The sequence below is a fragment of the Ursus arctos genome, unplaced genomic scaffold, assembly GCF_023065955.2.
Source record: "Ursus arctos isolate Adak ecotype North America unplaced genomic scaffold, UrsArc2.0 scaffold_4, whole genome shotgun sequence".
NCBI classification, from domain to species: domain Eukaryota; kingdom Metazoa; phylum Chordata; class Mammalia; order Carnivora; family Ursidae; genus Ursus; species Ursus arctos.
Window position 1 is genome coordinate 54,867,336 of NW_026623056.1, and position 14,248 is coordinate 54,881,583.

The 14,248-nt window shown below is 38.6% G+C and overlaps 2 protein-coding genes across 6 annotated transcripts in view; one reads left to right on the forward strand and one right to left on the reverse strand.

The window, feature by feature from the left end:
• Positions 1-14,248, reverse strand: part of ARL13B (ADP ribosylation factor like GTPase 13B) — an 82,989-nt gene that overhangs the window by 58,870 nt on the left and 9,871 nt on the right. For 2 of the 5 annotated variants that reach the window (XR_008957249.1, XM_026491206.4), the window contains exon 1: positions 8,713-9,068. The exons of 1 other annotated variant lie outside the window; for it this stretch is intronic. Coding sequence is in view for 3 of the 4 variants with exons in the window: in XM_026491206.4 (XP_026346991.1) it covers positions 8,713-8,771 (59 nt within the window). In the remaining variant the exon portion in view is untranslated. Of the gene's footprint in view, positions 1-8,712; positions 9,093-14,248 lie in introns of those variants that run through there. 2 more of the 5 variants (XM_026491077.3, XM_026491320.4) reach the window with 2 other exon arrangements.
• The window catches only part of PROS1 (protein S), a 66,265-nt gene continuing 65,782 nt past the window's right edge, over positions 13,766-14,248 (forward strand). Inside the window, exon 1 of the mRNA XM_026490997.4 lies at positions 13,766-14,113. Within this exon, the coding sequence (XP_026346782.1) occupies positions 14,038-14,113 (76 nt within the window). The 5' untranslated portion in view covers positions 13,766-14,037. The remainder of the gene's footprint in view (positions 14,114-14,248) is intronic.

Below are 14,248 nucleotides of genomic sequence, written 5' to 3' on the forward strand. Positions count from 1 at the left end.
ACAGGTACAATAACTAAGGTCATGAATAGCATGCTGTTAATAAAACCTAACCATGATATTGATGAAAATCAACCTATGGCATTTTTCTGCTTAAAATCCTTAAACAAAATCAAGTCCAAACTCTGTAGCCTCCTCTTCTGCCACTTTCCTCTAGCACGCCTACTAGTCCAGGTACTCCCCTCATCCTTTCTGTCCTTCCTGACCATCCATGCTACCATAGCAAACATACATTAACTTTCTCATGCAACTTCTCATACAGTGTCCTCTACTAGAACTTGTCAATCAACTCTGTAGCCCCAGCATCAAATGTGCTGGGCACACATTAAGCATCTTTACTGAATGAAACAGCATAATGTATTTTCTGACTCCCCCACTTGCTGAGTAAATATTAAGTAAAATTAAAATATATAATTTTCAGCTGATAAAGTACTACAATGGATTTAATTTATATAAATCTTCACACAAAAGTAACAGTTCAATCTTAGAGAATGTAATTATCTATCTTCTTACATCGAACTGGCTGAAGTTCTCTGAAAAAGTTTACATTGTCAAGGTTTCAAGATAATAATTAACAGTGAGAAAAATTTTTTAAAGTGAAATAATTCTGAGAAAAAAATTAAAAGTAGGGATTAAGAGAGTCAAAAGCTTGTTTTATAGATTTGATCTCAGAGTCTCTTTTATATAACAGATACACAATTTGATATATCAGAAATATAAGCAACATAATACTGGAGTCTTGAACTTAGACTCATAAAATATTTGAATTGTTCATCGTTTTTGAGTGACATCATTGCAATCATTTGAACATTTACAATTCTAAACATCCTGACCTGTCAACTAAGGAGACAATACTTCAAATGAGATAATTACATAAAAACTATTTCTAACTTCAAAAATATTTTGCAAGTCAAAAATAAACTATTTCGGGGATGCTTGGATGGCTCAGTCGGTTAAGTGGCTGCCTTTGGTTCAGGTCATGATTCCAGGGTCCTGCGATTTAGCCTGGATCGGGATCCCTGCTCAGTGGGGAGTCTGTTTCTCTCTCTTCCTCTCTTTCTACCCCTCTCCCCATGCTCATGTTCTCTGTCTCAAATAAATAAAATAAAATCTTAAAAAAAAAAAACTATTTCACCAAAACACTAAAAAAAACTAACACATCAAATTGGTATTACTGAAAATATTTAGAACTACATAAAGCAAGTTCTAAATTTAAAACGTAACATAAACACATGTCAGAAAAAAGACTTGGGAACACTATTTTATGATAAATGAATGAGAGAGAAAAAAACCTATCACAAAAAAATCAATATAATAAATAATTTGCCAAAAAAAATATGGTGTGATTTTATTGTATAAGTGTACTATTTTCTGACATTTTAAGTCAGATTGTGGAGCCCAGGACAATATTACATCAAAATCACTATCTAAATTTATGGACCATTAATAAATAGAAAGAGGAACAAACTTGGAGTCATATGCTAGCTCTGAAGTCTTAAGTCAAATTCTTAGTGTCAATTTGTTCATTTCTAAAATATAAAGGGGTAGATTCAGAATGTCTCTAGATCCCTTATTATCCTAAAATTCTAAACTTCTTACTAAGAATAAACAAAAAGGCCTAGGGGGTTAAAAAGAAATGTAAAACTTTCCAGTTCTGCATACAGCACATCAGATAATCCTTGCTAATCTGTGTGTACAGTTTAATTAACAAATTAAAAACTCAGCAATTTGTATAAATAATCTAGGATTTAGTCATATTTATTTAAACCAAAATGATGGTTATTAAGGTGCTAAATGTTTCCCCATTGAAAAAATCCACAGCAAAAATGACATATCCTATCTATCATAGTATGCTTTTACCAGACACCACAGTGATGTACAGAAAGCATTAACCCACAGTGCTTAAGTAACATCTGAGCCTCTTTTAGAGTTGGCCACAGTGAACAATAATTTATTAATAAATCTGAAGTTTTGATAAGCTGAATTATGACATCAAAAAACACAGATGGACAAGAAACTATTTCCAGTTAGTGGTTACCTCCAGGAAGGGATGGTAGGAGATGAAGAGGGTGCAGGGAGCTTCAAAGATTTGTTATCTATTTCTTTAGAAAAAAAACGAAATGTGATAAGCAAAGGTTAATACTTGTAAAATCTGGGTAGTAGGCACATGAGTACTTATTTTATTTTTCTTTTTGTTTAAATAATAGTAAATGCTATTTTTAATTGTAATATTACATAGTTCTTGTTGCCATTTTTTTCTCATTTAACTTGATACTAATTTTGTGCTTTTCTTCGGCAGGCCATTTCTGAATTCATGCCCTTGGGAAGCTTAGGAAGCACAAAATTTCTTCAAGACCCCAGTAAAATTATACCACTTCCAAAATCCTGCCTTTTACTCTTGCTAATAATCTTAGAAATCATCTTTCAACTCTTGCATGTTCTATCATATTTTATATGCACTATTCCATCAACTAGATGCTACCTGGCATAAATAATAGGAGTTCAGTATGTAGATGATAATATATAAGGGTGAGGACCCGCTTACAAGGTCCTGAATATGCTGAGCACCATGTCTTGCGTTCTGTGTCCAGGACAAATGCTGTTCCCTATAAACAAAATAAATTTCAATAGTTTTAAATATTAAAAATAAAATATGAAAGTACTAGGAAAAAAGTACGGGTGAATATAATCTTGGATACATATAATCGACTATAATTATTTCAATAAAAGAATGGTATTTGACTAAAAAATTGCTAAATGTTTATGCTTCAAACACCATCAAAAATTTACAAATATAACAAATGGAAGGAAAAAATCTTCAATATATACTACACAGAAATGGCTACTACTATATATGTTTAAAATTTCTTTTAGAAAATTCAGTAAGAAAATGCACCTGCCCCAATAGGAAAACAGCAAAGGAAATCACTGGGAAATTCTCAAAAGAAGAAATACAAAAGTCCAAGGGAAAAACAATTTTACTAGGAATCAAATAGAAACTAAATATGGACAGCGTTTCCCCCTATAACCTGAAAAAAACAAGTAGTGACTCTTACTTTTTGAGGGGAAAAGCCACTTTCATACACTTCTGGTAGGAGTAACAATTCTGTTTTGTTTGTTTTTTAAAGCTTTTCTGAAAAGCAATTTGGCAATAAATAGCAAATACCTTAAACTTTTTCATTTTGATGAGGGAGCAGAAGGCTGGCTGAAGACAAAGCACAAGTGGACACGGGGCAACCTTCCCCCACCTCTCACTCCCAGGTGGGACACGTGTGACATTCTTCCAGGAATCTCCAAACTATCTTAATGTTAATGCCTTGCTAGAGGGGAAAAACCTTAACTTGACACTGGCAAGGCCTCCAGTATCTTGTAGGTCCTCTGAGCATATGAAGGTTCTTTAGAAACGTCCCTTTTTCCTCACCTCCCCCAACCCCATAGTATAATAATCAGCCACCCCTCAAAACCCCGGGGCAGCAGCTCTTTCTGCCCACAGGTCCTGTCCCTGTGCTTTAATAAACCACCATTTTGCACCAAAGACGTCTCAAGAATTCTTTCTTGGTTGTCAGCTCCAACTCCACCCCACTGAACCTTACCTATTTTCCAAAACTACATCAATTTGATCTCATCATCATTTTATCTCAAATTTCATTTCCAAAAATATTTATAGAAGGGTGCCCACCCAAGCATTGTTCATAATAGTGAAAAATTTTTAATTTTCTAAATATTTAATAACAGGAATGATTAAACATACTTTGGTGAATCTATACAACACACTACTTAAAAAGATGGTTTATGAAAAACATGTAATGATGCAAAAAGATGTTAAAAATGATTAAGGCAAAAATAAATAAATAAAAAGAAGCTGCAAAATATCACTCTATTATCTCTTTGTTCAAAAATTTACACAGATAGAAACCATCAACAAAACAAAAAGGCAACCTACTGAATGAGAGAAGATATTTGCAAATCATACACCCAATAAAGGATTAATATCCCAAATGTATAAAACTTAGGACAATATATATATAACTTTACACAACTCAAAAAAACAACCTGATTAAAAAACGGGCAGAAGACCCAAACAAATGTTTTTCCAAAGAAAACACAGAGATGGCCAACAGGCACCTGAAGGAATGCTCAACGTTACTAACCGTGAGGGAAATACAAATCAAAACTATAATAAGATTATCACCTCATGCTGGTCAGATTGGCTATTATCAAAAAGACAAAAAATAACAAGTGTTGGTGCAGATGTGGAGAAAACCGAAGTCTCATACACTGCTGGTGGGAATGTAAATTTTCCACTATGGAAAACATATGGAGTATGGCAGTTCGTCAGAAAATTTAAAATATAACTACCATACGATTCAGCAATTCCACTTCTGGGTATCCATAGGAAGAAAAGAAAGATATCAATTTGAAGAGATACATGCACCCGTATGTTTATTGCAGCATTATTTACAATAGCCAAGATATGGAAACAACCTAAATGTCCATCGATACATGAATAAAGATGTGGTGTATAGATATACAATGGAATATAACTCGGCCATTAAAAAAAAAAAAAAAGAATGAAATCCTGCCATTTACAGCTACATGGATGGGCCCAGAGGGCATTATCCTAAGTGAAATAAGTCAGGGAAAGACAAATACCATATCCTTTCATTTATTTGTGGAATCTAAAAAACAAACACACAAACCAAACAGAAAGAAACTTACAGAGATAGGAAAGAAACTGTTGGTTACCATAGTGGGGAGAGATGAAATAAGTGAATAGTATTAAGAGGTACAAACTTCCAGTTATAAAATAAATTAGTCATGGGGATGTTATATACAGCATAGGGAATATAGTCAATAATATTTTAATAATTTTGTATAGTGTCAGATGGTTAACTAGACTTACCATGGAGATCATTTAGTAATGCATAAAAATAGCAAATAAAAAGAGACTTTACAGGTACATCACAGATTCTACACCAAAATGGAAATCTTTGTGGGTGAGATTGCGGGTTACTAATATATGCCACTTTTTTGCTTAACTGTGCTTTCAACGTTCTACATAAATATTCATCACCTTTAAATAATAATAAGCATGCATTACTTTTAAGTATTTTTAAATAACAGCTCCTATTCACAAGCCATGCTGGAGGACTGGTGAGAAGAGTTGAATAAACATTTCATTACAATACATGGATAAGTAGAGACAAATACAGGGTGCTAAGCAATTACAATGAAAAGGTAAAGAATCTAGATGGAATCCAAAGAAAGTTTCCTGAAAGAGAATCTCCCAACTGATATGTGAGGAATGATTAGGGACAGCCAACCAAAAAAAAGAGCATTTGGTGAAGAATGGAGGGACTGGAGAACTTAAATATGGCAAATTTGGCATAAGGAATTAAGACAGGAGGAAAAGGAAAAAAGGCCACTGACAACAGTGTAGAGAATTAATCAGAGGGGAACAGTGGAAAGTCTGTCAAAGAAATGTAGGAAAGAAATAATGGAAATTTTATCTAAAACAGAGCAGTGGGTATGGAAAAGCTAAAAAAGAGTAAGACATATAATTGGTATTAAGCCCTTAGAAGCCAAAAGACTTGATGGTTTGAGAGATCAAAGTACAAAGAAGTATCTAGGATTACTCCTGGCTTGACTTGGGTAAAAGGAAGGCAGAAGCAATTCGACATGGAAATGAGAGAGGACATAAGCTCAATTTTGGATGTGCTCGGATTGAGGATTCTTTTGGAATGGGATATGTAAATCTTCAAGTGGTAGATGAGTCTTTGTGCTGGACACATAGACTTGAGAGTCAATGTTTAAGTGGCCACTGAAGTCACTATATGCAGTGAAATAGGCCCACTAAAGGAGAATATACAGAAGAAAAGAGAGTTGAAGACAAAACCCTGGGGAAGACTTGAGAGTGAGATGATGAAAGGCTAACTGGCAGAAAGGTAAAAAATTTTAAATTCAGAAAAAAAAAATCAGAGAATTTCAAGAGAGTGGTCTTAAGTGTCAAATGATGCCAAGAGATCGAAAAGAATCCACTGGATTTAAAAACGAGGCAGCATCTGGTGTAGCGAGAACAACTGAATTAAGGGGTCTGGGCAGAAGTCTTCAAATGCAGAAGTTAAGGAATTCGTGAGAGGAGAAGAAGGTGATAAAGTGTCAGTAATCCATTGCCAACTGTTAGTCCGGGATGAAGGCCAAGAGGGAAAGGTCGTGGCTGCAGGGACAGAGGGTTGTTTACTGTGGTAGACACAGAATAATGGCTTCCCAAATATGTCTACAACCTAATCGCTGGAACCTGTGAACATGTCACCTTACATGGCAAAAGGAATCTTGCAGACATGATTTATTTACTGGATCTTGGATAGGGAGCTTGTCTTGGGAGTACCCAGGTAGAGCCCATGTAAACACAAGAGTCCCTACAAAAGGGACTCTTAAAAGTCCTGAGAAAAGATCAGAGAAGAGAGGTCTTATGCAATTGGCTTTGAAGATGGAAGAAGGGGGCCACAAGCCAAAGACTGCAGGCAACCTTTTTTTTTTTTTTTCCCCTGGAAAAGGCAAAGAAAAACAGATTCTCTCTTAGAGCCTCCAGAAGGTATACGACTCTCCTAACCAATTTTAGGCTTCTGACCTCAGAACTATTGGATAATAAATTTGTGTTGTTTTAGGTCACTAAGGTAATAGTAATTTGTTACAGCAGCAATAGGAAACATTTAGTTTGGGTTGTTTTTTAGGTCAGAGAGGCTTGAGCATGTTTACATTCTAAAGAAAGAACAGAAGCAAAACTGTGAAGACAAAAGACAAAGAGATCTTGTATTTTTTTTTTTTTAAAGATTTTATTTATTTATACGACAGAGATAGAGACAGCCAGCGAGGAGGGAACACAAGCAGGGGGAGTGGGAGAGGAAGAAGCAGGCTCATAGCAGAGGAGCCTGATGTGGGGCTCGATCCCATAACGCCGGGATCACGCCCTGAGCTGAAGGCAGACGCTTAACCGCTGTGCCACCCAGGCGCCCCAAGAGATCTTGTATTTTTGATAAAACTGAATAATAAATTTTGTGATAAAAGTTTAGGTTTATTCTTGTATCCCAGAAGTTTTCTCCATGATCTCTGGCAAAATGCTGAACAACTGAAGCTCACCAGGAAATGGGAAAAAATGGAATAATGAACACAGCCACCAGAATTAGCCTTGAAAAGGAAAACGAACCTTTCTTCCACAAACACAGAAAGGGAGGAAGGGAAAGGTATCTATACTGGTAAGTATAAAATGAATTGAGGTGGGTAATTGACTAATAGGCACTTGTCTCCTAAGATCAGAAGTATCATTCACTGAGTGCTACCTGCAAAGCACCGACTATTTGAATACATTTTCTTTCTCAAAATGCTGCAAGGCAAAAATTATCCACATCTGACAGGGAGAAAAGTGCCAAAATTCCTAGGATTCAGACATGAATCTGTTTGACTCAAAAACACTACATTGAGAAATCTGAGGGCACCTGGGTGGCTTAGTTGGTTAAGTGTCTGCCTTCGGCTCAGGTCATGATCCCAGAGTCCTGGGATAGAGTCCCACATCAGGCTCCATGCTCAGTGTGGAATCTGCTTCTCCCTCTGCCTCTCTTCCTGCTTGTGCTCGCTTGCGCATGCTCTCTCTCAAATAAATAAATAAAATCTTTTAAAAAAAAAAAAAAAGAAATCTGGCAGACACAACCATAACCAAGTGCTCAAAGTTAACACTACGAGTAATAAGACTATCAACATCATGCACCCTTCGATACTGAGAAAGACAAGTCACCTCTGTGGTATTCTTCTGCCCAACAACACCTTTATCAAATCACAAGAAAAACAAAACTTTGTTATAATTTACCCTTGGCCTAATTCCAAAGTAGAACTATTAAAAAGTCAACATTATTTATAAAGAGTAACAAACTTAAGGTTTGGTTAAACCTAAAAAGCATCACTTTTACTGACTCTTGCCTAGCACAGTGCCTGGCACATGGTATCTTCTCAACAAATGTGTGAATATCAAGTAGCAGGTGCTAGATCTTAATACAGCTAGCATTTCAAAATGAAAGGTTAAGAAGTGAACTCTTTCAATTAAAGGCTTAACTAGACTCCACATGAAAACTGAAGCTACACGACGGTTAAGAAAACACTTTCCATCAGCTATTCTCATTTAATACAACACTCCTGAGGCATAGATATTATCACCCCCATTTAATATATGACGAAGGTGGGGCCAAAAGTAGGTAAGTCATATAATTTATTAAGCAGTGGAGCCAGATTTCAAACCCAAGTCCTCAAAACAGGAGTGAATGAGTGTGATGCGTGTGTATGTGTTGTAAGGGAATGGATGTTATGAAAACTATATCCCATTCTTCTCTATTAAAAAAAAAATTCCCGTTACAAAAGCGTCACAGGAAATATACACAACGGATAGTTTCCAATTCCGTACACAAAATCCACAACTTCTTAAAGAAATTCGAACCCATTTAAATAACAGTAAGCATTACTGATGAAAACTTAAATGCAGCTAGACAAAAAGGCTACTCCTCCTATCTTTTCCTCTGAGGACAAGTCAAACCCGGGAGCAAAAGCATCCCCCGCGGCCTGAGAGAGACTCTTCCCAGAGGAGAGGTGTGGCGCCCCAACCCGTCCCTCGGGGCGCAGCTGTCCCCACCCCCGAGGACGGCACCGGGACAGCGGGCTCCAGCTTACCTGACGGGCTCCCGCCACCGCTTGAACCAGCTGCAGCAATTGGCCATCAGACTGAACATGCCAGGCCGCACCTCCCGCCGCCTCCCATCCGAGCCCCGAGAGGAGATGGGCCCCTGGTTGCCCCGGGCCGAGTCCCCGAGGGGCCGCAGCCGCTCCAAGGCACCTCTGAGGCGTAGAAGTCGGGAGGGAGGGCAAGGCGGTCAGTCCCAGCACCAACCCCTGATAACCGCGCCGGCGGCCCGCGAGCGAACAACGGCCTCCTCGCCCAGGCACAGCCGGGCCAAAGTCGCAGATACACAGACCCACGCAGGGTTAGCGGAGCCCGGCCAGAGAAAACCCCTCGTCGACGTGCTGACGTTCCTCCCAGGCGCGGAAGGCCCGCCCCAAGCACCGCCCATGGACTTCTCCAATTATCGTGCGACCGTCCGTGGTTGGGGCCTCTGAGTGGCTGAAGGGGCCGACCTCCCCTTCCCCTGCGGAGGCGGGGGCGGGGAGGTGGTTCTCGTAACTAGGCAACCGGAGCGTCCAGAAAGGAGTTGAAAAATCCCTGATGATCTTGGGCAAGGCCTCTCTGTATACCCATAAAAGATGTGTTGCCAGTCGAGGGTGTTGTTCCTCGTCTGTCCCTAACCCCAACTGAAATCCAGAGATCTCAGGTCTTGCGCGTGTTTTGTTTTGTTTTATGAAGCAGGGTTGGGGATCCTCTGGGACTCCGGCTGACTCTGGCTTCACAACTACAGAAACAATACAGTGGGGCAGTTATTATAAATTAAGGACAAGGGGAAAATTCATTTGCTAACTATCTAATAATTCAGATGACAGTGACGTTTTAGTCTGTATGTTTATTGCTGTTTTTTACATAAAATGTAAAATGGAATTGTGTGATATTTATTGTGTGGGGAGGTTGTGAATGCAAAAGAAATGAGTGAATATCAAGTAGCAGGTGCTAAAAGAAATAATATGTTCATTGTATAAAATGTGAAAAACACTGAAAAAGAAATAAAGTGAACAAATAAGATTTCACATTCACCACCCAAAAATAACAATTATTAACATTTTGATACATGTTTTTTCTAGGATTTTTAGATAATATTAGATGGCTAGCTATTTAGTTTCTGCAAGATGGAGATGGTGATCTGGCTATTTTGTAATATGTTTTAGTTTATTTAAAAGGCTATGTAATATCTGCATTTCTCCTTCAGATATTTTTGGGAAAGAAATGACAAGTACATTCTTGTAGGGGAAAAAAATGCACACATGATATGTAGGGACCTGTCTGTCCATTCCATTTCTACTTAAATCTATTTTTTCAAATCTTGGTAAAAGGGAGAGGGCCCTGAGATGCCCAGTGTATTCAGGGGAAAACAATGGTTTGCTACAACAGATTTAGTTTTTTGTTGTTATTTTTGTTATTTATTTATTTTATTTAGAGAGAGAGAGAGCACACATGCATATCAGTGGGAGGCAGAGCAGATGGAGAGAGAATCTCAAGCAGACACAGAGTTCAGCACTATTCAGGACTCAATCCAGGACCCTGAGATCACGACCTGAGCTGAAATCATGAGTCAGAGGATTAACCAACTGAGTCACCCACCACCCCACAACAGATTCAGTTTTAAAATTATTCTCTATTCTTTACTCATTCATGTAACCCTGATTCAACTCAGATACATTTCTTACAGCTCACCGTCTCTGAACCCAAGTATCCCATCTGCAAAATGGGAATAAAAATACCTACTTTGCAGGGTTGCCAAGGTGATGAAATGAAAGAAATAAAGCTTAAGTGCAGTTTCTAACAAATAATAGCAAATTTTGAAGTTGGTGTTATCTTTCTAATAAACATTTATGGCATGTTTCTTCCTATCTCTTTCTTCAAATTGCTAGGGAACTTGTTCACTCTTTTCATTGTCCTGACTTGATAACTTCACATTTCTTTTCAGTTGCTCAAGGCTGCATGACCTGTACTGGTTCTCCTAACTGAATCCTCCCTTCATCAGTGCCAGATGCTTTCTCTGCCCAGACTGTTGTCCAGACACAATAATACTTCTATTCTACAGTGCTAATGAAGAAAGTTAGATTATACCTCCATGAATTTTCTTTCCTCGCTGTTATCTGTTTCTTCTCAGTGAAGACATCTACCTCATCTTTTCCAAGGTTAACTTTCCTGCGACTTTGATAAAATCGTGTTTCAACTTTTCTGAAATCCTGTTCCTCTGATTATTTCTTCTTGATCCAACATCTGAAATATATGGCTCTCCATTTTTTCACTAGATTTTTTTACTATAATTTCCAGGGTGGGGAGGGAGTAAGAAGGCAAGGCAGGAAAGATCTACAACTCCTCCTCAGCTATGCGCCAGATTAGTACTGTTCTGCTAACTCTTTACTTTCACAACTCAACTTTTTAAACTGGTGGCTTATCACTAAAACCCTAAAGCACTATTTTTTTTTCTGTTCACTCTTTTTATCAATTTACTGTGATTGGGGTTCTGCCCCATCAAACTACTCAAAGCACATTTTTAAATGTAGTATATCTTCCTAATTACTAAGTCAGTTCTCATTTTCTTTTTCATCACTTAATACATTTAATACAGTCAACTCTTCTAAAGCTCTTTCTTCCCTTGGCTTTTCACAATTATGTACTATTCTGGATCTCACTAGTCAATCCTCCTTCAGCTTCCCATATGTACTCCCCAAGATCTGACCTCATCCCTCTATATTCCTTTTTAATTCTTGGAGAATCCAATTACTACTCCTGTGCCTGAAAGGACTCACTATGTAGATGTTCCATTACCATTTCTGGAACTATACTCAACACCCCTTTTGTTCCCCAAAAATATATTCTACTTCATGTCTTCCCTCAGAACGATACATTACCAAACATTTCTGGTGCCAAAATACAGCCAGTCAGTTAGTAAACTAAGTTGACTATTAGTTTTTCAATACATTAAGTGGTTTGGTAGACATAAGCACTGCACACTATTTTCAGTTTTCTTTTCCTTTTCCAAACATATGAGATAGTTATTCCCATCATCTAGAAGTAATGGGACTTGCTTTGTCCAGTGAAATATGAGTGAAATGGAAATTGTGGAAGACTATGTTAACTTTGAAATACTATAAAATCAAAACAGTATAGAATGCTGAACAAACACAATGAGGATGTCTGCCCAGAAAGTCCTACAGTGAACTTCCCATGAGTAAGCAATAAACACTTAACCTTAAATCATTGTAATTCCATGACTATTTCACCATAGTGTAATCTAGTTTATTCTGAAAGATGAAAACAACCTTGTTGTCGTTTTAGCTAAGACTCTTATTTAATCCCCCAGGGATTATTTAGCATCCTAAATGTTACTTGATTTCTTTTTCCAGCTTTATTGAGGGATAATTGACAAAATTGTAATATATTTAAAATGTACAATATGATAATAATTAACACATCCATCACCTCACATTGTTACCTTTCTTTTTTTTTTCCTTTTGAGAACACACTTAAGATGTACTCTCTTAGCAAATTTCATTATATGCTATAGTATAATTAACTATAGTCACCATGCTGTGAAAGGGTATATAAACTACTATATAACCTTTATCAATGTCTCCCCATTTCCTTACTCCCCAGCTCCTGGCAACAACCATTCTATCTCCTGAAATTTTTAGGAGAGCAAGATTTTTCTTTTGGGTAACATGTTTCTCTAACATTTCCTTATTCAAACTTTTTATATTATTTTTTATATTGGGGATATTGGAGATGGCTATGAATGTTGTTGATTCATGATTTTGGAAGTTTCCTCTCCTTGTGAAATTTTGAGATTTTTCTGCCCTTAATTCCTCCTCATAAGATAAGGAGATTCCCAAATAGAACATTTACTTGAAAGACTCCTACCTTAAATGCATTTAAACTTAAAAGTTAAATATAGTACCTAAAGGTCATTTTGTTTAATGCTATGATTGTTAGCACACCAAAGAATTCTACAGAGATTAGAATTATATTAAGAATTAAATCACTTGGGGCTGGGAATAAACTGGTGAATAAATTGATATGGTAGAGTCAGACACAGCAAGAAGGAAAAGAACTTCAAAAAGGGAAGGGTGATAGATATATTCAATAATTCCTTCAAAAGTGTTCTTATCAGAAAAAGCGACTCTAATATCAGCTTCCATCCGGATGGGTCACAGAACCACAGAAAGCTAGCGCTACAAGAGACCCTTTAAAAATGATCAGCCTCTAGAATTTCACACACACACACACACACACACACACACACACACACAAGAAATCAATTGACAGGCTCATTTGGGCAGAAATTCTGGAAGTGATTATAGTAAATATGCCTTCAGTAATACTATTTAACACATAGTAATTGCTTTACATCTGTTATCTCTTAAATCCTTACATTAACTTTATGAAAACCCACTACTGTCCCCATTTTACAGACGATACAACTGAGGCTTAGAGAGGTTAAGCAATTTTCTTAAAGTTACAGAACTAGTAAGTGATAAAAGTATTGAGACTTGAATCAGGCGTTTAAAGCTTCAGATGCAGCCTTAAACATTACCTAACATTTCAAATGTGTATGTCTAAGCACAAGATGTAGAGGTTATATTGCAAAAACCAAAACGAGCTGTTTGAAGGTGATGGAATTCGATACATTCTCTTTTTTTCTCTCAAAACATTTTTTTTTAAACACCATAAATGCAAGAACAAAAGAAAACCGTGGATGATCAAAACTATCCCGTTTGCTTCCATTATCTCTGTTCTCTGGCGCCTTCTTGGAGCTACTCGCTTCTAGGTTTGATTAATGTCTTCATCCCAACGTCAGTCTGTCTCTGCAGCATTTTTCCTTCTAAGCCTGGACACCCCGTCCTCTGAGTTCTCAAAGTTCCCCGGGCCACTCAGCCTCTCACCCTAGCTCGCTGACGGTTTCTACTACGTTTCCTTCCCCTTCTCCTTGGGAAAGTTCACAGCGCGGAGACAGGGAACGCAACACGGGACGAGGAAGGATGTCTCGACAGTGTTTACTAGGCCTCCACCACTCTCCCTGAGCCCTGCCCCCAGCTTCGAAAGCTTCCTGGAAATGTCCTCCTTATCACTTCCCCTCTCGGGCTGGGGGCTGGGAGCGGGCGGTCCCCCCCGCCCCCGGCTCCCGCTGTTCCGCGGGAGCGCTCGCTCGCAGGCGCCGCCGCGCCGCAGTCCTCGGTGAGCGGCGCCCGGGTTCGCAGGTCCCCGCCGCGCCGCAGTCCTCGGTGAGCGGCGCCCGGGTTCGCAGGTCCCCGCCGCGACGCGCCACCGTCCTGGTCCCCGCCCGCGCCTCCGCCCGCTTCGCAATGAGGGTCCTGGGTGGGCGCTGTGGGGCGCTGCTGGCGTGCCTCGTCCTAGTGCTCCCCGTCTCCGAGGCAAACTGTGAGTAATCAATAGCGTGCTATCTTCTTTCCCCAGCAGCTCTGACTAAACTGGGAGCCCTCTCGGTAGGATTTTCTTTGCTGGGGCTGCAGCCTGCTAGAAAGTTTCCAGTAAGTGCCAGCCGTCTCCGGGCTG